Source organism: Recurvomyces mirabilis (genome assembly GCF_035927965.1).
Source record: "Recurvomyces mirabilis strain CCFEE 5264 chromosome Unknown scaffold_29, whole genome shotgun sequence".
NCBI lineage: Eukaryota > Fungi > Ascomycota > Dothideomycetes > Mycosphaerellales > Teratosphaeriaceae > Recurvomyces > Recurvomyces mirabilis.
The window spans coordinates 270331-289139 of NW_027041963.1; the positions used below are offsets into that span (position 1 = coordinate 270331).

The window sequence follows — 18809 nt, forward strand, 5'->3', positions numbered from 1 at the left end:
CTCATGACACCATGATTTGAGAGCCATGTGCCTGGGATGGCCCGGTGGCGTTGCCAAGTAACGCCTCCACCCACGCCATCTTCATATGCTCCGGGTTTCGATCGAACACAATAAGGACAGTGATGTGGTCTGCGATTGCTCCACCAGCCACCAACAACCGGGCAGCCTCTATATCACGGCCGGCCGCGGCCCATGCCAGTGGTGAACTACTTCCATCATTGTATATGAGCAGCTTGATGTTCGTCATCTGCTGGACTGCTCTCCTCAACTCCATCACCGCGTCGTTGCTCAGACCTGGAGAATTTATGTTCGGGATGTGTAGCAGAGCAAGTCGAAGTAGCGCATGGTTCGCTTCATCGTCTGGGCCGAACACTTTGTGGAGAGCCAAGTACAGCATCTCAAGTGCACACGCTCTGCTGAGCTCTATGTGGGCCTCTGAAATGGCGTTGAATGCTGAAGTGCCGTATTTGACTATAGCTTCCGTCAGGTCGCTCTCGGCAAGGAGCGTGCCAGTTACAGCCCACAGGGCTTTGACGGCGTTGCAGTCGCCACGTTTGATCGCCTGTAACAATGCCCTGTGACAGCTTGCCCCACGTTCGACGAGACGTGCGACACTGGGTAGGTCATTCTTCGCTACTGACAAGTACAGCTGAGTATCAAGCTCAAGCTGCGTGCCCACTATCCGCGCCAAGCCACGTCTCATACTCGTACGTCGGTTGGAGCTGTTCACGGTCAATTTGGATAGTGAAAGCTGCAGATCTTCGACATCATAGGTTTCTCCATGCGGCTCCGAGAGCCAGGAGAAGATGCTTGGTACGAGGCTAGCGGTTGAATGTCGTCATTTGCGTAGGCTCGGCAAGCTCCTGTGGCTCAAGCACCGTCGTACTCGGGCATGCATGTCTACCTTTGCCGCTTGGATCCGGAGAGCAGTGGCCTGCGAGGCTAGCTCCCGCATGAGTTGACCGTATTTGAGGCGATCATGATCTGACCATTGAGCACGGAGGTCAGCCATGGGATGGTGACCAGTGTACAGCTCGAGGTGGTTGAAGTCGAAGCCACAAGGATTTCCGTCACAGATATCCGAGTGACCTGTCGGAAGGCTACAGCAGCTGTTGAGCGCCACAGTTCGTTGATGTCGATTCAGGGCGTCTTGAGTCACGAACAAGACTTGGCAATGTTCACAGAATGCGTTGGCTTTGGAAAACAGATCCTGTATGTGTTGGTCCAAGTGTTGACGAAGCGCCTTGTCTTCTCTCTCCCAAGGTTCAGAGCAGTACAAGCAGTTCTCAAGTAGACGCTGGTACGGACGAATGGTACTGCTACGATGGTAGGGTCCAGCAACCCGTTTGCTGCGCATGCGGCCCAGCATGCTCCGGATGGATGCCCGAGATTGAGACTGTGTAGAGTGTATGGAGAAGTCATCGTCATCGGTACTCCGCTCGTTGTCAAGCTCCTCGGCAGCTGGTGGGAACCACTCAAGCCAGTCGATGTGGTTTGAGGGTATGGCGTCTAAGTCAAAAAGGTCCCACATCCATGAGTCTGAATCGTCCTGCCGCACGCCACCAGATGTTCCAGATCTCGACTGCATGTGAGTACCCGAGCTTAGGGCTGCTACGCTGCTCATAGCTGTCTCCTCCAGGTCAATCTCAGCATCTGGACTGGTGCAGTCACGTCCGACGACTGCATTATCGTCGCTGGACCTGTACCCTGGAAGATCCACGCCTGAGTCGTAGCGTAGTGATGTTATACTGTGCATAGAAGGAGAGGACGCTGGGCTTGAGGCGTAGTTCGGGACAATACTGCTGGATACTTGGTCGTCTCCTCAACAAAATATGCTACATCACGATGACTACCAAACGTTCCGAACGGCAGGCTTGAGGGCTCATAGCTGAAGTTATCGTCAGGTACCTCAGAGTTGGCGAAGGTCCAGGTGTGTACTTCGGCAGACATGTTGGGCAGAGACAAGCTGCTACCGCCGTATCCTTGGTCGCCGGTACAGCACATTCGATTGCATGCTGGTCTGACTTGATCCTGCGCTTGGGCTCTGGTTGTGGCCTCTTGAGTCCCAGATGCCTCTCATCTTTGTGCCGTTTACGAGTCCCTTCTCTCGCGAATACGCGAGGGCACATATCGCAAGGGTAGTCTTTCACGCCAGGTCCTATACATGACGTCTGGTGCTCGTGCCGCACAAGCGAGCGCTTCTCGGTAAATGATTTGCCGCATCGCACGTAACAGAAGCCGAGTCGAGAACGCTTGTTTGGTCCTGAGCGTGATGAGCCATGAGTAGGCTGTAAGATCGTAGCATTCCCAACAGGCAGATCTTCTTCTTCGTCAATGTCGTCCAGCATGGGCGTCGAAAAGGATCGCGTCTCGAGAAACAAGCCTTCTTCATTTCTGAAGTCCATGGCTTTGAAGGATGGATGTACGGACGGCGCACAAATGCAACAGGCCTACCATTCTTCAATACAGCACCGCCAGTCTTCAGAAGCTACCAGGCCATGATGGTGCATCTCCAGATAAGGCTGAGGTTGTGCACCGCCAAATCGTGGCTCTACGAAGTCCCAAGCGAAAGTGAGTATGCTATCGAACTATGCCAGAAAGTCGTCGAGCTCATAGATGAAAGCGACGATGAAACGCAGCAGGCTTCCTGGTGGCACCGAGATAAGGTCGCTGCTATTCTCGGCATGCATTACTTAAAGGCTGCGATTGCCGCAAAAGCCGACGGCAAAGATCCGGTGTTAACAGTCACTCGACTAAACAGTTTGGCGTATTACCAGCAAGGAGGCAAAAGATACGTGCGAGCATTATATAATTATACGCAAAACAACTATCGCATATTAAGAGTAAAAGTTAGGAAAAGGATAGTATCCTCGAGGAGCGCCTATACCTAAAATATCTAATTATCGTCCTAATAAAGCCTTAAATAGGGTAAAGATTATAATAATAGTCGAGTTAAAGGTATTATTACTTTTAGTATATATTATAATATAGCGTAAGGAGCCTTAGGTAGCTTCCTAAGTATAGGCGCTCCTCGAGGATACTATAACTTTAGGTCTTAGTATACGATAGTTATTTTGCGCACAATTGTACCCCGCGTTGTTTATGGGTTAATAGTTACACGACTATGCAGGCGAGGAAAAGCAGGCGTAGGTCGTATACTTCAAGCCGTCTTTAAAGCGTGCATTGCACCTTCTTAGTAACAATGACCCTTGGAAAGACCAAGAAGCGTACGCTTAGTTGGGTCGTACCCTGCTCTGCGCCAATGACATTCCCAACTCGCGTGTTGCATTGGGCATCACCCTGAGACCACTAGAGCTTATGAATACGGACCGGGATACTGATAGTGCCCAGGGGATAGTGGAAGGGATGGAAGCCGCTACCGAAGCTTGGGATGTCCAGGCTCATGATCAGGAAAACGACGCAGCACAGGGAGAGGAGAAATACGTCGAATCTGAGTTCCACGTTGGAGGGCAGAAGGACGGAGACGACGTAGAGAACGAGCGCGATGAAGACGGAGATGAATAGGGCGAGCAGGAAGAAAACCAAGATGCTGAGAGTCAGGACGCTGCGCATGATAACGAGCAATTGTCGCCCGAGAACTTCAAATATGCTGGATTTCATCAGATGTGGTCTTGCGATGGCTGCACTGAGATTCAGGACGACACTTCCAATCCTTACCAGGAACACCACTTCTGCCGCATCTGCGCCGACGAGTGCTTCTGCGAAAGCTGCATTGTTCTGCTACGGGAGGGCAAATTAGACGCCTACACATCATGCAGTAGCGGGCACGAACATGTTCAGATGTATCCTGTGAGCCCGCAAGCGAAAGACATCACGGATGCTTTGATAGAGAAACGCTTCGAGGCACAGCAAGAATGGTTGAATGAGCTGTGGAAAGTTTGGGGAGATGGTGATGCCGAGAATACGACTGTGTAGGCGGAGGAAAAGATGCCGAAGAATCTGTCCCCAGCCTTCATCTATTGAGCTGTTGGAGAGCCCGGCGACTGAGCATACTGTCACCTCAGCATGCCGCGACTTTTCGTGGAGTGTGACTCTTTACTACGACTGCCGGAGCGATATGAGACAGAGTGTAGCCTGGCAAACCTTAAAACTAGGAAAGATGCAAGATTTGAGTTTGTCTATATACGTCAGACGAATTTGATGTATTCCAAGCCGAGGCTCATAGTTCGATATAGGGAGCTAATGTCTGCTACAATTATACGCGTACCTGTCTTTCCCAAATCTACATTTGACTTAAAGATGCTCTACCTACCCGCCCTTCTTCTTATAGCACTCGCCGCTGTCAGTACCGCTACCGCTACGCTACTTGCTACCAATAGTCGCATTAGTTAACCAACCACATAGTTAAGGGGGGTTACTAGTTAACTAGTTAAGGTTTTGGTAGCGCTATAGTTAACTAGTTAAGGTAATCGCTATAGTTGCGCAACTATAGTTAAGGTAGTATAGTAGTATAGTTTCTCGGTAATGTCGACTACTAGCTATTACGAACATATAATATAGGGTGTAGAGAGAGAGAATAAGGACTAGTTATTTTAGCCTTAAAGGGAAGCGCTAAGGGCGCACCCGCGAATTACGTAACTAGCTAACTTTACTAAACCTTAGATAGACACGTAACTAGCTATCCGACTAGACGAGTAGTCTAGCGGACTAATAGCTAGTTAGAACACGAATCTCTTATATATATAGATAAGCCCTTTCCTATATAGATAGTTCGTATTTAACCTAAGTTACTAACCCGCCGAAAGGTTAAACCTTAGAGTAGTTACTTACCCGACCTATCGCTTAGAACTTACTCGTCTAACGAGCTCTAACCCCCTTATACCGTAGGTATATAACATTTTAAATACCCTTATAGTAGGTAAGTACCCTAAGTAAATAAATAGCTCCTAATAACGAAAGAGACGTTAGTATAGCTTCGACTACTCGAGCTAGTACCTCTACTAATAAAGATAGAATAAAGTATTCCGCTAAACCGGACTTCTTCTATAGAGATCGTAATAAGCTCGATAATTAGTTAAACTAGATTATACTATACTTCTCCCTTAAAGGTATTATAAGCGAATAACGACGCTACCGTATCGTAGTATCCTACCTTTAAGGCGAAGCTTAAAGCTAGATACGTCCTAAGTTAACTATAGTCCTACTCGAGAATAGAGACCTAGACGGGATCTTTACCGACTTCTTAGAGTTCGCTAAGTAGGTTAAGAGAATCTATAGACTTAGTAATAACTAGTAAGTCGCTATCTAGAATATCTAATACGTTATATAGAAGGCCTCTATATTCTAGTATACCGCTAAGTTTAAGAAAGTTTCTACTCGTACTAGATAGGACAGTAATATATTAAGATCTATATACTATTAAGGACTTAAAAATAACGTTAAGGATAAGCTTATAAGATACGGAGGACGCTAAGATACCTTAGAATACTTATAGAAGGCTATAATTAAAGTAGATAATATACTTTACGAATAATTTATAGAAAAACGTAATACTAATTAGGACCGCGGACGAACTAGCTATACTCCCTACGGCTAGACTAGAGGATAGTAACGTCGCGACCCTAATACTATAGAACTCGACGCTACTTAGCGTAAGTTTAGAGGAGGCAAATCTAATAGAGTAGGAGGTAAGGGTAAGAACTACGCCTAGGGTAAGAAGTAAGGACTAAAGTACTATTTATATAAAAAGAAAGGATACTACGTACGAGACTACCGTAGCCGTAAGGTATAACTATAGTAGAACTATAGGGCGGATCTTAGAGAGGTTAACGCTATAGAGATTAATGTTATAGAGCGACGTAATCTATTTACCGAATATATTTAGAAAGCTATTAACGTTATTTAGTTAGAAATATACGCTAATAAGGAATTAGCTAATAGTAACGCTATACGACAAACGTAATCTAAAATTACTAATATAATAGGCTTAATAAGAAAGCGATACTTTAATCGTAAGGACGAAATTATTAAATAGAAAAATAAGTTCTTTAAACTACTCGGAACGGTCTCTATAGACGATATCTATATTATCTACGATATAATAATAAAGATTAGAGGAAGTATTAGAAAGGACCTAGATAACGAATATAAATAACTATACTAGATAGGATATTATAACGACTCCTATACGACTTACTACTTAAGTAAGGTAGACTTAGGATAGTTCCTAAGTAAGCCTCGTCGAGAGTTTAATTCGACGGAATTATAGGGATCTAATAGTACTACGTATTAGCCCCCTATATTCGAACTAGTACTAGTTCGCTAACGGCAACTATAGTAGAATAGAGACGATAGTATTTACGCCTAAGGAAGGTCTCTACCTCTACTTAGGTAGGAGGATATAACCCTATAAGAAATATAATAACCTTAGGAGGAAGAATCTAATAACGAAGAAGGATTAAGATAGCTAGTCGTAATATACGATTAAGGAAGCTTTACGCTAATCTCTATTATACTAGACTCTAAGGACGGTTACGAGGATACGCCCGAGTTATTAGAATACGAATATACCGATAATAATAATAATAGCGATAATAAAATACTTAACTTTAGTATCGACGTACTAGAACTAATTAGATAAATAATTCTTATAATAGTTAGATAATACGAGGAAGTCTTCTTAAAGATATAGGGGAAACGACGACTATATCGAAATAACCTCGACTTACTACTTAATAGCCTATAGAGAGGGTTTTAGAACTACTAATAAGTTAACCTCGATAGAGGATATTACTATATATAAGATATACCCCTAATAGGAAGTAAGTTCGATAGGTCTAGAGAATATTACGCCCTAGACGGGATCTATATTAGTAAGAATATACGAGACTATATTAAGGTACTTATATAGCGATTCGACGAGATCTATATAATATAGGAGAACTAGTAGAACGATCTTATTATAGAATAAGAGATAATCTAATAATATAAAACTACGTTATATAAGTAGTTATACGCTATAACTTATAGGATCCTACTACTACTAGTATAGAAGGGATAGGTTCTTAGTAAACTATTACTATTAACTAAAGGACTAGTATCGATAAGTATCGAATAAAGAAGAATTATACTATAGCCTAAGGACGGACCCCTTAGTTAGAAAGTCTACCTTAAAGACTCTAAGCTTCTAGTAGCTTAAGAGATAAAAAACTAGGAGAGCCTATTAGTAAGAATAGATTATAGGAACTTAATAATATAAATATTTAATAGACTTTAGTAATAGTCCTACGTACTAAATATATTATATAAGGATACGAAATAATAGTAATAATCGACTCTAGAGCTAGCGGAATATTTATATTAGCCTAGTTTATATAACGATACGGGATCGTAACCTAAAGAAAGAAAGATAGCGGGTACGAGCTAATAGCTATCGATAGCTTATCTCTACCCGACGTAGATAGTAAAACGATACTACTATCTCTAATAATATAATAGTACTACGAGACGATAGTCCTAGATATCGTACCTATAGCTAGATACGATATCGTATTAGGTACGCCTTAGTTAGAACGTTATATAAGGTATCGTACTATATCTATAGTATCCTATACGTAACCGTAGGGGGACCGTAGGCTATCTATAGTTAACCTAGGTTATATAATATATTCCGGCCCTCTATAGGGGGTCCGTAGGGTATCTAATCCGGACACCTAATAGAATATATTAGCTCCCGTATTAAGCGAAGGGGCTAAGGAGAGGAGATAGAGGAAAAGAAAGTAGAGACTTCCTTCTCTTCTACTCCTTAAGTTTACTATCGTTACTATCGTACTAGATACCGCGTACGTACCGCTAGCGTAGCTAGGGTACGTACGGCGAGTACGCTCTTCGATTTATCCCTACCCTCTTCCTTGCTATAACCCCTTCGTCGTAGCCGTATCCCCTACGTAACTACGCCGGAAACCTTATAGCGTATTCTACTAATATAGCTAGATACCGTAAGCACTAGAGCCTATGCTCTTACTATTATAGCTATAATATATTAGCGTTAGGAATACTAAAGAGTTTAAGCTCGAAGACTTACTTATAGTAAGTGCTATTAAATAACGCTTAGCTACGTGCCTTCGCCGTAATATTAAAGAAGTAGAAGCTATATCTATAATAAAAGCTCTTTAAGTAGCTAGTTTAAGGCGTACTCGATATTTAAAGCCTTAACGTAATCCTTAGTTATAATAAGGGGCTTTAATATGCTCCCGAGGACTGTTTCGAATTAAGGAGCACTATTGTCTGAGTTCCACGATGTTGTAGAATATAGTTCGTGAACAGGGAATCTAACCCTTGTTGGTGGCGGCGGAGGGTCTCGCCCGGTCTCCGGGTCAATATAGCTCGCGCCAATGCCTAGAGCTAAGCTATCAGTACCTTCCTCATCATTGTAGATATTCTTAAATGGGTGGCAGATCGAACGTCGTCTACGCGGCTTTGCCTTCTTCAGTGTCTTCCCCGCAAACCAGGGAGTGTGAGCCATTCTTGGGTGGGGAGGTGACTCATATAGAAGCCGACATTCGTATCGGGAACACGCGATCTCGGACTTGCCTGAACCATGTAGAAGTCATGAAGTGAATTGAGGCTTGTGCCGTGTAGCAGGCGCCTTGATGTGTGCCTTCCCAGGCTGGATCGCGCCTGCCTCACTGCTTCGTTCTTGCCTGGCATCTGCATCCACACGTCTCGACGGCTCAACCGCCGGTAGGATTCCGAAGTGAGAATTCAACACTCACCGATAGCGAACATCCTGCTGGTTGTCAATCAACTTGAAGGTAATTCTGTCCGTGAAGTCGGGCGGAGACTGGGAGCGAAAGAGAGACCTTTTCTGAACCTCATGCAATCTACAAGTACGTCAACGCAGCGTAGATGGACCAGGAAGCTGAGCACCACGCATGAGGAAGGGAGTCGTGTACATCACAATTGCGAAGCGCAGACAGCAATGGAAAGAGAAGAGATGCGCGATGTATCACAAGTACAAGCGAGCGGTATTAGCGCCCGCTGCAAGGTACCATTTTGTGCGAGACTTACAACCGCGGTCCGAATGCTCTAGGTACAATGATTGCATGAATCTTGATGGGACAATTCCAGAGGATACAGCCTCAAATCTCATGTAGAAGGCTACCGCTTGTCTGCGGGATACAATATACCATTCTGCCTCCTCAGATCCGATGTAACCTTGATCACGATCTTGCTAATCCGCTCCAAATCCTCAGCAGCCTTAGTATCCTTCTCGTTGATGATCCGCGCAAACTCCACCAACTCCTCCTCCATATTGACATTCGGCTTGTCGACCGTCTTGAACGGACCGGCAAGCTCTTCGCTCTTCTTCGTCTTCGGATCCAAATACTTGATCGTGCTGATGTCCGTGGTAGCATTGATCGTGAGCGTGCCCTTCTCACCATACACTTCGCACGGTGCCGAGCTGTTGTAGCATTTCGAGTGGTTTATCTGGACGCCGAAGCCTTCGTAGCGGAGGATGATCACTCCACCCCCGTCGACACCTGGTCGAGTGACATACGGTACGTATGTCTGCTCCTTGGGTGCGCCAAACAAGGCGATGGCGAAAGCCACAGGGTAGACGCCAATGTCCACCAGACTTCCGCCGGAGAATTCGAGGTTGAAAATGTTGGGGACCTCGCCGGCAAGCACGTTATTGTACCGTGACGAGTATGATGCGTACGTGAAGCTTGCGCCATATATTGGACCCAGTCGCTTCTCCTCATTGACCGACTTCTGTAGAAGCTTGTAATTCGCCTCTTGTATGTGTCTGAAGGCCTCGATCAAGAAAACACCCTCCCCTTTCGCGATCTTGAACAGATCGTCAAGCTCTTCCGGTGTAGACGTGGCCGGCTTCTCCAGCAAGACATGCTTCTTGGCCTTCATGGCTTGCTTCGCTTGTTCATAGTGCAGGCTGTTGGGTGAAGCTATGTACACTGCTTGCATCCCACTGTCGCCGAAAAAGCTGTCAAGGGAGGAGTAGGCCGTGGAGCAGCCATACTTCTCACCAAACTTCTTTGCTTGGTCTTCGGATCGTGAGTAGACTGCATGGAGCTTCCACTGTCCATGTTTGTGTGCAGACAGGATCCAAGACTCTGTGATCCAGTTCGTGCCAATGGTACCGAAGGTAATAGTGGCCATGATAGGACAAGGAGAGCGGCAGACAGGAGAAAGGACCTCTTTTTCTCGAAGGTACAGAGATTGTGCAGAGTACTTACAAGGACTATCGATCACGTTTCACAGCATGTGTTTGGCCGAATATCATGTTTGTTGAGATTGAGAAAGCGCGAGGTGGAGTTCGTTGGCCTTGGCATTCAAAAGTTACTTCTATATACGACCGTCGGCACAGCATACCTCACAGCAGTATATTACTGCTTGCCACGCCTCTTCTTGAAATCTTCGATCCATTGCGACGCTGTCGACTTTGCTACCACGTTAATGCTTACCAACCCATCCACAACCTCCACCTTCCCAGTGCCCAGAAGTTTCGACAAGGAGAGATTCTTGCCGGCCTTGATCAATCCGCCTATCGAGGTCTCCATGTAGCACTCCACAGCTGCTGGGTTGTACTCCTGTGTCTGATCCCAAGGTGGAGGTAAGATGTATTCCAGATGTTGTGATATCGTTTCCGTCTCCGCGAATGCTTTCACAAAGTCACTCTGTGCATGCAACGGGTACAGGAAAATGACAGGCAAACTTAACAGACTTCTGGCATCTGATGGGTCGGAAAGCTGTACTTTCGCATCCTCCATATCAGGCGCTTTGCTAGTCTCGCGAGCGATGATATTGCGTTCACGCATCGCAAGTCTCAACGTAGCGCGCTCATTTGCTTCACGCTCTTCACGCTTCCTTCTTGCATCCTCCAGCTCGACGAGGTGATCACGCCGCCTCTCGATACGTGTCAAGAGAGTCTGCAGAGCCGTATTTGTTGGATCAAATTTCAAGCCACTTTGACAAGCATCCAGTGCTTCAGGCATCTTGTCCAGTGCGAGACAAGCAGACGCAGCTCGATACCAAGCCTTGACGTTCCGCGGGTTGAGCTTCAGTGCTCCTGCGCAGTCTTTATTACACGAACCATAATTCTCTATCCAGCCCGGAGGCCATTGGTCAGTCATGGCGCATGGTATCTGTTCAAGTAGGCAGAGATACTCATCTCGAGATTGCAGAGCGCACGATTAGCATAGCATGCCTCTGCAGCATCATTCTCCTTCTTTGCCTCCGCTTCCTCATCTATCTCGACAACTTTCTCGTTAGATGTTCCCTCAGTACCCGGTTGCGGGACCTTGGGACCCTTCAATGCCACTAGTGCTTTGGTGTAGAATTCACGAGCATTCATCCATTGCTTAGCCTTGACGCATTCGTTGCCTTGGACCCGGAAGTTGTCGGCAATTTCAGCACGTGTTCCTTCGTAAGCAATAGCTTTAAGTGCTTGAATCATGTCGTTATCTTCATCCATGTCGTCCATACTAGTCATGAACAGCGGCACCTTCTTCATCTCAGCAATGAGCTCGTCGGCGGTCTTTTGCTGGATGGGAGGTGGCTCCGCGGAAGCCGTAGAAGCGGCGCCATCCTCCGTAGTCATGATCGTTTGCTTGAGTGAAGGAGTTGAAGAGATGGTTTCCAGCTCCAGGTACAGCTAGATTCAGCCAGTGCTAGGGGGAATCTGGATGTCGTCGTACACCAGGCTTCTGGACGCGATTCTGCAATAGGTACAAGACGTCTACCAGTGCAGAAAATGTAGTTCCAGATACCGAACACGACTCGCTGGCGTTCCGGTGACAGCACGCTTGTGTATAAGTGCCGGAAGGCTATGATTACGACTCAGCGTGGTATGCTAGGGTAACGTCGCTTCCCATGTGTTGAACGAGTCAGTGGAGTCGGTACTCCAGATTAGCCTCTTCAAGGAAGTTTTTGTATCGGCCTCAGGCATACACGTTTTGCCGACTCTTCTTTTGTTTCCTATTGCCATTCCATCTGCTACGGACGGCAGTTGCACACTGTCCATCGACGTATGCACGAGCTACAGTACTTGGGTGCGCAGCTGCTGTCTCACCAGACCCGGAGGTCTACATGCACGAGACCTGCACGCACTACTCATGTTGAACAGCTCGGCATTTCGAGCAGTCGGACGCGATGCGCTTGAGACGCGTGGGCGATGCCGTCTCATTTGCTTACTGCTTCTAGGCCTGCAGTGAGCACACGCATCCGCGCTGATCACAACGCAGCAACGCCGCAGCAATCTATTCTGCTGTGACTTCACTGTTTGTCACACATTGATATTGTGCCTCGTGCTTGCCGTGCACCTCTCGCCTGCCGCTTCTCCATCCACCTCGGTCTGGTTGGTCGCTGTGATGCAACACCAACAGCCAGGATCCGCTCGGGAATTATGCTCAGCTTTTACCTTTGCTGCCTCCATACTTTTTCCAAGGCTGTTTCGTTCTTTCGTGGAAATGGGAGGACCCCCCACTTGGCCTGAGCTTATGCACAAGGAACTTGTGGCCCGCGCCACTACGCTGGGAGTTGGTGCGTCCGGATAGAAGCGCCATGTCGCGTCGAGTAAGCGTGGACCCAGCAAGCTCGGAGCCCCTGGCACTACTGCAAAGTTACCGCAAGGACGGCAGACTGCCCGTTTCGATGAGGAAACTCTGGAGCCACGGCTCTGTTGCGATACGGCGCAGAGGCCTATCAGATTTCATGCGGAGAGCATCCTCAATCAATAATTGTTATTTCATCAAGCGGAGCTATCTGACTGGCGGTGCCAGGCCGCCACGCCCCATCGAGTTTCTGGCAAGCATGAGCGATGGCCAATCGATAAATGATCTACATTACCCACGGATGGGCGAAATGAGGAACTAGGGGATTGCCTTTGTCCTCCAAGTAGGCCTATGCACGCCCGTCGTAACGGACAAGGATAGCAGAAGCACTCTTACTTCGAGGCATCCTTGTTCCTCGCGATCACGGTCATTTCTACATTGTGCTTGCAGTCTTAGTAGTATGGTCTAGAGTACGGAGGGATCTCAGGACAGTGAGGACAACGACATTGTTGGATTTCGGTTCAACTATAACGACCCTGTGGAAAGTGGATCAGGATCTGTGGACCACGCTCCGTGTGCCGTCAGAAGGTGAGACGCCAGATGCCATCTGTAGAGGAAGGTGCCGCCCAAGACAAGATCGTCGAAAGCCTAACCTTCCGCCATGTGGATTGGCTTTTGTATGCACCCAATTATGCATTGGCTAACGAGCGATGCGATGCAGTTACTTCGACCACTGCTCTCACGACACATTCTCTCCGACAGGACAAACTTCTTCGCTGCTTGAAGGATACACTTGTCGTCAGCTTGCAGGACATGCTCATGCGGTAGCCTCTTGGCCACAATGTCACTCATTTAGCGAAGAGTATGTGTTCGATGAAATGTGATGTTGCACCAGCTGGACTAACGGAAGATAGACACTGCCTCGGACATTCCTTACTGTAGATGTAGCATCTCGCGCCAGTGCTTGACAGTTGTACATATCGGGATCTGGTTGGGCGCTCTTGCGAAAGGATATCAATATCATGGCAGATTATTTCAGCGAGTATTCGACCTTCGTCGGGAGTAGAGGACTCCCATCCCCAGCCGACACTCCTTATGAAACGCCGGCATTCATACGATCAAAGCGGTCGTCTCGCGCGACGGCTGCATCTTCGAGAGAGCAGTCTACATCACCGCCACCACTTCCTCCAGATGCTGTCGACTACACAGACAAGAATCGGGAGGGTAGATACTCTGCACTGGACCCGCGACGATTCACTCCGACGTTACACGCCTCATTGGTGTCTGAAATCCTCAACCTGCGCAGAGAGCTTGACTCCAAGAACACATTGGTGGAGAACCTAGAGACCAATCTAGCAGGGACCAGGAACGACAATGAAGCTCTTACCGAGCGCGTTGCGCAGCACCAGAAGGAGGTACGAAAAGCCAAGCAACAGTTACAACAAATGGAGTCAGGAACGTACGATGCGGTGGAGGAAATGGGCAGAGAGCGAGATCTTGCAAGGCAAGCTGCAGAAGACCTGAAGGGTAAGCTGGAAGTGGTGACGAAGAAGCATCGGCGGCAGGATGAAGATGCTGCGCGTTCGCAAGGTCTATGGGAGCAAGAGAAGGAGAGCTGGGACAACGAGCGCCGTCAGCTTGAGAGACGAGTCCATGTGACAGAGAACAGGCTGCGTGTGGTTGTGGACGAGATGTCTACAACTATATCGGATCCTCCTGCCATGTCAGTCGACGAAGTCGACGAGAGCATGTTCAAGGACAGTGGGTTTGGCAATGAGAGTGATACTGCAAGCATACAATCAGCGACACCAGTCAAACATAGGCGTAACATGAGCAGCATCAGTTTTCGTGACAGGAGTTTACGAAATTCAGCGTCAACCCGTGCCTCAGCTGGCACGCCGGACTTGCAAGCGAAGCAGCATGGTCACACCTTAGCGGACGAGCTGGACATCGATGAAGAGGACGAGTACGACCTTGACGAATTTGAGCATGCAGACGACGAGCTCGAATATCCTGAGCCGAAGCGTGTAACGCGCTCTGGAGCCGAGATCGAGTCCAAGGCGAAGCGGATACTAGGTCTTGATACTGAGCTGCCTGATTCTATGAATGTGGAGTCGCCTCGGAAGGATACTTTTAACAGAGTTGCGGAATCTGCGACCATCTTGCGCCAATCTCAAGTAGCCGAGCCATTATACCCGTTGACTGATGGACTTGAGAGCAGGCCGCGCGCCATTTATGTGGACACTGGGTACCAGCCATCTCCGCCGCCTTCGCCGCAGCACAGTACACCTACGCCAGCCCAACAACCAATTCCATCAATCCTGGAGCCAAGCTCGACCGTGGAGGCTGGTGTACAGACTGAATTTCGTTCACTCACGGAGAAGCATGCCCTGGTAGTCAACCCACCAATCTCAGCTTCACCTATCAGCCCCCCTGAGACGCCAGTCATAGCTCAGTTAACCTGGCCAGAGACTCGAAAGGCAATACCAGCAGCAAGCTACGCCACAGCGGCGACGCAGACCGACGTCCCTGTGCACGACCGGCCAGTCACACCAGACCTGAAGCGAAGCAGCCTCAGCCCTCCCGATTTTGTGCCGTCCATTGCAATCCATCCGCCAACCTCCAGGCCGAGCTCTCCAAGAAGATATGTCCTACCTCCTGGTACCAAAAATGCCTCGGCACAGACAAATCTGCCATGGCCTGGTCGCGACGCCTCTGTCCAGACAGAGCCAATTCGAGTCGATAAGCGTGTTCGTCTTCTCCCTGCAAGCTTACAACCATCTAACATCAACACCAGCAATAGCGGACTCCTACCCTCGCCCACCTTCCCAGAGATCCCCAGACCTGCCAAGCAGCGAACGGCAAATGGAGGCACTGCTATCATCTTCACAAAGTCGGCTCTGGAGTCTTGCATACCTTCGCCCCCACTGCAGTCCCCCATCGAGTCCAGCCCAGAGATGCCAAGGAACCAGAGCTCGAAGAGTCTACGAGATTTACCTTTGCGAGCTATCCCACTTGGCAGACCTGTGTTGGCACCTCCACATTCACAGCTCGGTGCTGTCGCTGATGGACCTTTGAACCGGTCATCTCAATATGGTGTCACACGACCCTTGCAGACGAGCAGCCACCTCGCCAGCATTGACAGAGATTCCGACGATAGCGAAGACGATGGTGCTGTCAGCGACCTGGATGCAAGTGACATTACTGGGTCGATGCCTGTAATCAGCCGAGCACCACCTGGACGCTTTGGTCTCTCGAATCCACCAAAGGTGGTACCTGAGGATAAGGAAGTATCGCCAGACAGAAGACCAGGCACCGCAGGCTCGTATGGTGCGGCACCAGCGCCATCCGTGGCTAGCAGTCGTGCCAATTCGAATGCCGCTGGGAAACGAACAGTTCACAAATTCAATCACCAACGCGATTACCGCTCGCGCAGTCCCAGCTTTGGCAGCGCCATTTCGAGCACGTATTCCACTCAATCTATCGCGCCACCATATCCCATACCGAGGAGATCGAGCTCGCGAGTCGTGGGACATGCTGCAAGTGAAGGCTCACAAAGTCCAACGCCACATCATGTCCAAAGCGATGTCTTTGGTCGTGGCGGTCTTCGATCTTCTCGAGGGTATCACACGCGCCAAACCAGCTTGCGTAAAGTGCAATCGGCGGCAGCGATTAAAGGCGGCAGACAGTCCCCGCCAAAGAGCCGCTTCAAGCGCTCGCCAGATTTGACACCAATTCAGTCTATGGCATTCGACACGCCAGCGCCAACGAGGTTTCCGATACCAGAATTGCCTACGCCACTTCAGGAACAGAGAGGCTTTCACCTCCCCAAAGGCTCCACTGACACCACAAGACGTCCTGATACAGCTACGTCGAATGGGCGGATGTCGGAAGAGACCGATCTCGTAGACGCTATCGCTGGAACGATGGTTGGCGAGTGGATGTGGAAGTACATTAGAAAGCGGAAGTCTTTCGGCTTGGCTGAGGAGACCAACGACTTCCCACACGAGAGCATTAACGGCGCGGTCAGTATTACCAACCACGGAACACGCCACAAGCGCTGGGTCTGGCTGTCGCCGTATGAACGCACTGTTATGTGGGACAGCAAGCAGCCAACGTCTGGCGGGGCATTGTTGGGCAAAAAAGGGCGCAAATGTGAGTTACGTGCTATGAAGATCTTGCAATATATCCTAACTTCTTCCAGTGGCCATCCAATCTGTGCTAGACGTCCAGGACAACACACCACTGCCCAAGGGTGCCGAACTGACTTCTGCCTTTAATCGCTCTATCCTTGTACTGACACCCCAGAGAGCCTTGAAGTTCACGGCCACTACTCGCGCGAGGCACGAGCTATGGATGACAGCTCTATCCTTCCTCGCCCAATCAGGTCGCTTACCTGGCCAGATCCCGGCAGCTCCTTCATCTGTAGCGCCACAGCCACCTCTGCCTTCTTTCGAGCCAATAGCAACGAAGCAGCAACAGGCTCCAGCATTCGGCCGTGCCAAAGTACGAGATTCGGTACGACTTGCAAAGGGCAAGCGTCCTGTCTTGTCTCATTCGGCAACACATCCAGCTATCGCGAATTCGAACCCTGTTGATGAACAGCCCGTTGATGATGGCGCCGACTTCCCTGCCGTGCCTCGTCTATACGTTGGCACGATAAAACATCAGCGGAAGCGCAGCAACACGAGCCCGAGGCTACCACCGCCACTCCACAACCTGCGAAGCGTCTCCTCCAGCGCCATCGCATCCTCCAGCAATTCATCACGGCTCCATCCGTCGATGACCACGGGCTCGTCGGGTCGTCACGATATGCGCAGCTCCTCGTCTCGAAGTGGTAGCCAGCACGGCTCAGGCGCCAGCCCGACCTCACCGAACTTCTTCGAGGCCGTCGGTACAGTCCGCATGGAAGCCTTCGTCGACCCGAGTGTGCGCGATGGAGTACTGTATGTGCCAGCGCCGCCTCCCGCCACTTCCACACCCCACGGGTCACGCAGGAAAAGGGGTGATAGTCATCTCAGCGTGTCTACTTTCGAAAAGCGTCGAGCAGGACTTGTGTTCGACGAGCATGGGTTGGATCCGTTCAAGGGCTTCTGAGAAGCTCAGTGCCGTGCACTGGCGATGGTCTATATATATGGGTGGCGTAAATTTGACTAGAAAGACTTAGCGAGCGATCGCCTTTATTGTGTTTATACCCTTTTGTTTATCGATGTGTAGATAAGATGTACAGATTACATCATTGACTACGATGCACTGGTCTACGCTTCTACCATATGGTGTAACGCTATGCTCACGATCTGCTAGGCCTCCAAGCTCCGCAAGCCCTTCCAGAAGAACTCCTCATCTACCAGTTCCCCTGTCAGAGGGTGAATGCCGTACTTCGGGACAATACCTAGGCTGTTGTATCCAAGTTTGCGATAGAATTGTTCCGCACCCGAGCCAATGGTTGTGTCAAGCATCTGGAGGTAGTCAGTGAGGTCAGGTCGGTATCTGCTGGATGGAATGTAACGATCTCACGTACGACTAAGTCTCTATGTTTCTCCAACGCCACTTCCTCTAGCTTCTCCATTAGGCGTCTAGCGATACCTTTGTATCGATGATCCGGGCTGACTAGCAGCTTCTCGACCAGACTCCGAAAGGGCCCAGTCTCACTTGGTGGCATCGATAGACTCACGACACCCACAACTTCTACCTCGTTGTTGTCAGCGTACTGGAGTATGATATCTCGGGAGCCTTCTTCGACTTGTTGACTGCGGCTGAGCCAGTACTCGACGAGTTTCGTATGGTCCATAGTCGTTTCGGCCCCTTTCCAGACCGGAAGGAAGGTTGCCAGAGTGCCATCTCGAAGTACACAGGCAGCATGAATGGAAGCGAATTGGTGGATGAGAGGTTTATGTTTGGCAGGGTCGTATGTGGTGGGAGCTGGGAGAGCCATGGCTGGAACTCACAAGGAAATCTTTGCGATGTGAAGTCTTCAATATCAACATCAGACACCTAATCCAATTTATACATGAACCGGGACGTTGGTCTTTAAGTCGGCCTAAGGCACTGTTGGCTACCTGCTCCGTGCCTGATCGTCGACGATGACTAACCGCATGTGTCCACCGCGTGTGCCTTTGAAGACTGGACGACGATACGTTTGTTGTCCAAAGCAAGTGAGGTGATTCGTGATCCAATCGACGCTTAGCACAGGCGAGCGGGATGCTGTTGGAAGACGGCGGAAAGATCAATGTTATCGACACCCTGGTTCTGAAGAGCTGAACGTGTGAGCCGTTC

General features: G+C 48.9%; 6 protein-coding genes across 6 annotated transcripts; 2 read left to right on the top strand and 4 right to left on the bottom strand.

Annotated features, from left to right (window-relative positions):
* Nucleotide 1: 1 nt before the first annotated feature.
* On the bottom strand, nucleotides 2-1950 carry LTS14_009150 (uncharacterized protein; the record flags this gene model as incomplete). The annotated part of the gene is made up of 3 exons (XM_064841833.1): nucleotides 2-821; nucleotides 879-1748; nucleotides 1811-1950. 3 exons carry the CDS (start codon nucleotides 1948-1950, stop codon nucleotides 2-4), a joined length of 1830 nt encoding a protein of 609 aa, XP_064690668.1.
* Nucleotides 1951-2498: 548 nt separating this feature from the next.
* On the top strand, nucleotides 2499-3525 carry LTS14_009151 (uncharacterized protein; the record flags this gene model as incomplete). Its single annotated transcript, XM_064841834.1, has 2 exons — nucleotides 2499-2843; nucleotides 3238-3525. 2 exons carry the CDS (start codon nucleotides 2499-2501, stop codon nucleotides 3523-3525), a joined length of 633 nt encoding a protein of 210 aa, XP_064690669.1.
* Nucleotides 3526-9120: 5595 nt separating this feature from the next.
* Nucleotides 9121-10140, bottom strand: LTS14_009152 (uncharacterized protein; the record flags this gene model as incomplete). The annotated part of the gene is made up of 1 exon (XM_064841835.1): nucleotides 9121-10140. The coding sequence occupies one exon, from the start codon at nucleotides 10138-10140 to the stop codon at nucleotides 9121-9123; it is 1020 nt and encodes a 339-aa protein (XP_064690670.1).
* A 227-nt stretch (nucleotides 10141-10367) lies between these two features.
* On the bottom strand, nucleotides 10368-11581 carry CNS1 (HSP70/90 co-chaperone; the record flags this gene model as incomplete). The annotated part of the gene is made up of 2 exons (XM_064841836.1): nucleotides 10368-11050; nucleotides 11173-11581. 2 exons carry the CDS (start codon nucleotides 11579-11581, stop codon nucleotides 10368-10370), a joined length of 1092 nt encoding a protein of 363 aa, XP_064690671.1.
* Nucleotides 11582-13555: 1974 nt separating this feature from the next.
* Nucleotides 13556-17630, top strand: LTS14_009154 (uncharacterized protein; the record flags this gene model as incomplete). The annotated part of the gene is made up of 2 exons (XM_064841837.1): nucleotides 13556-16688; nucleotides 16738-17630. The coding sequence occupies 2 exons, from the start codon at nucleotides 13556-13558 to the stop codon at nucleotides 17628-17630; spliced, it is 4026 nt and encodes a 1341-aa protein (XP_064690672.1).
* A 203-nt stretch (nucleotides 17631-17833) lies between these two features.
* Nucleotides 17834-18468, bottom strand: LTS14_009155 (uncharacterized protein; the record flags this gene model as incomplete). The annotated part of the gene is made up of 2 exons (XM_064841838.1): nucleotides 17834-17992; nucleotides 18055-18468. 2 exons carry the CDS (start codon nucleotides 18466-18468, stop codon nucleotides 17834-17836), a joined length of 573 nt encoding a protein of 190 aa, XP_064690673.1.
* Nucleotides 18469-18809: the final 341 nt, after the last annotated feature.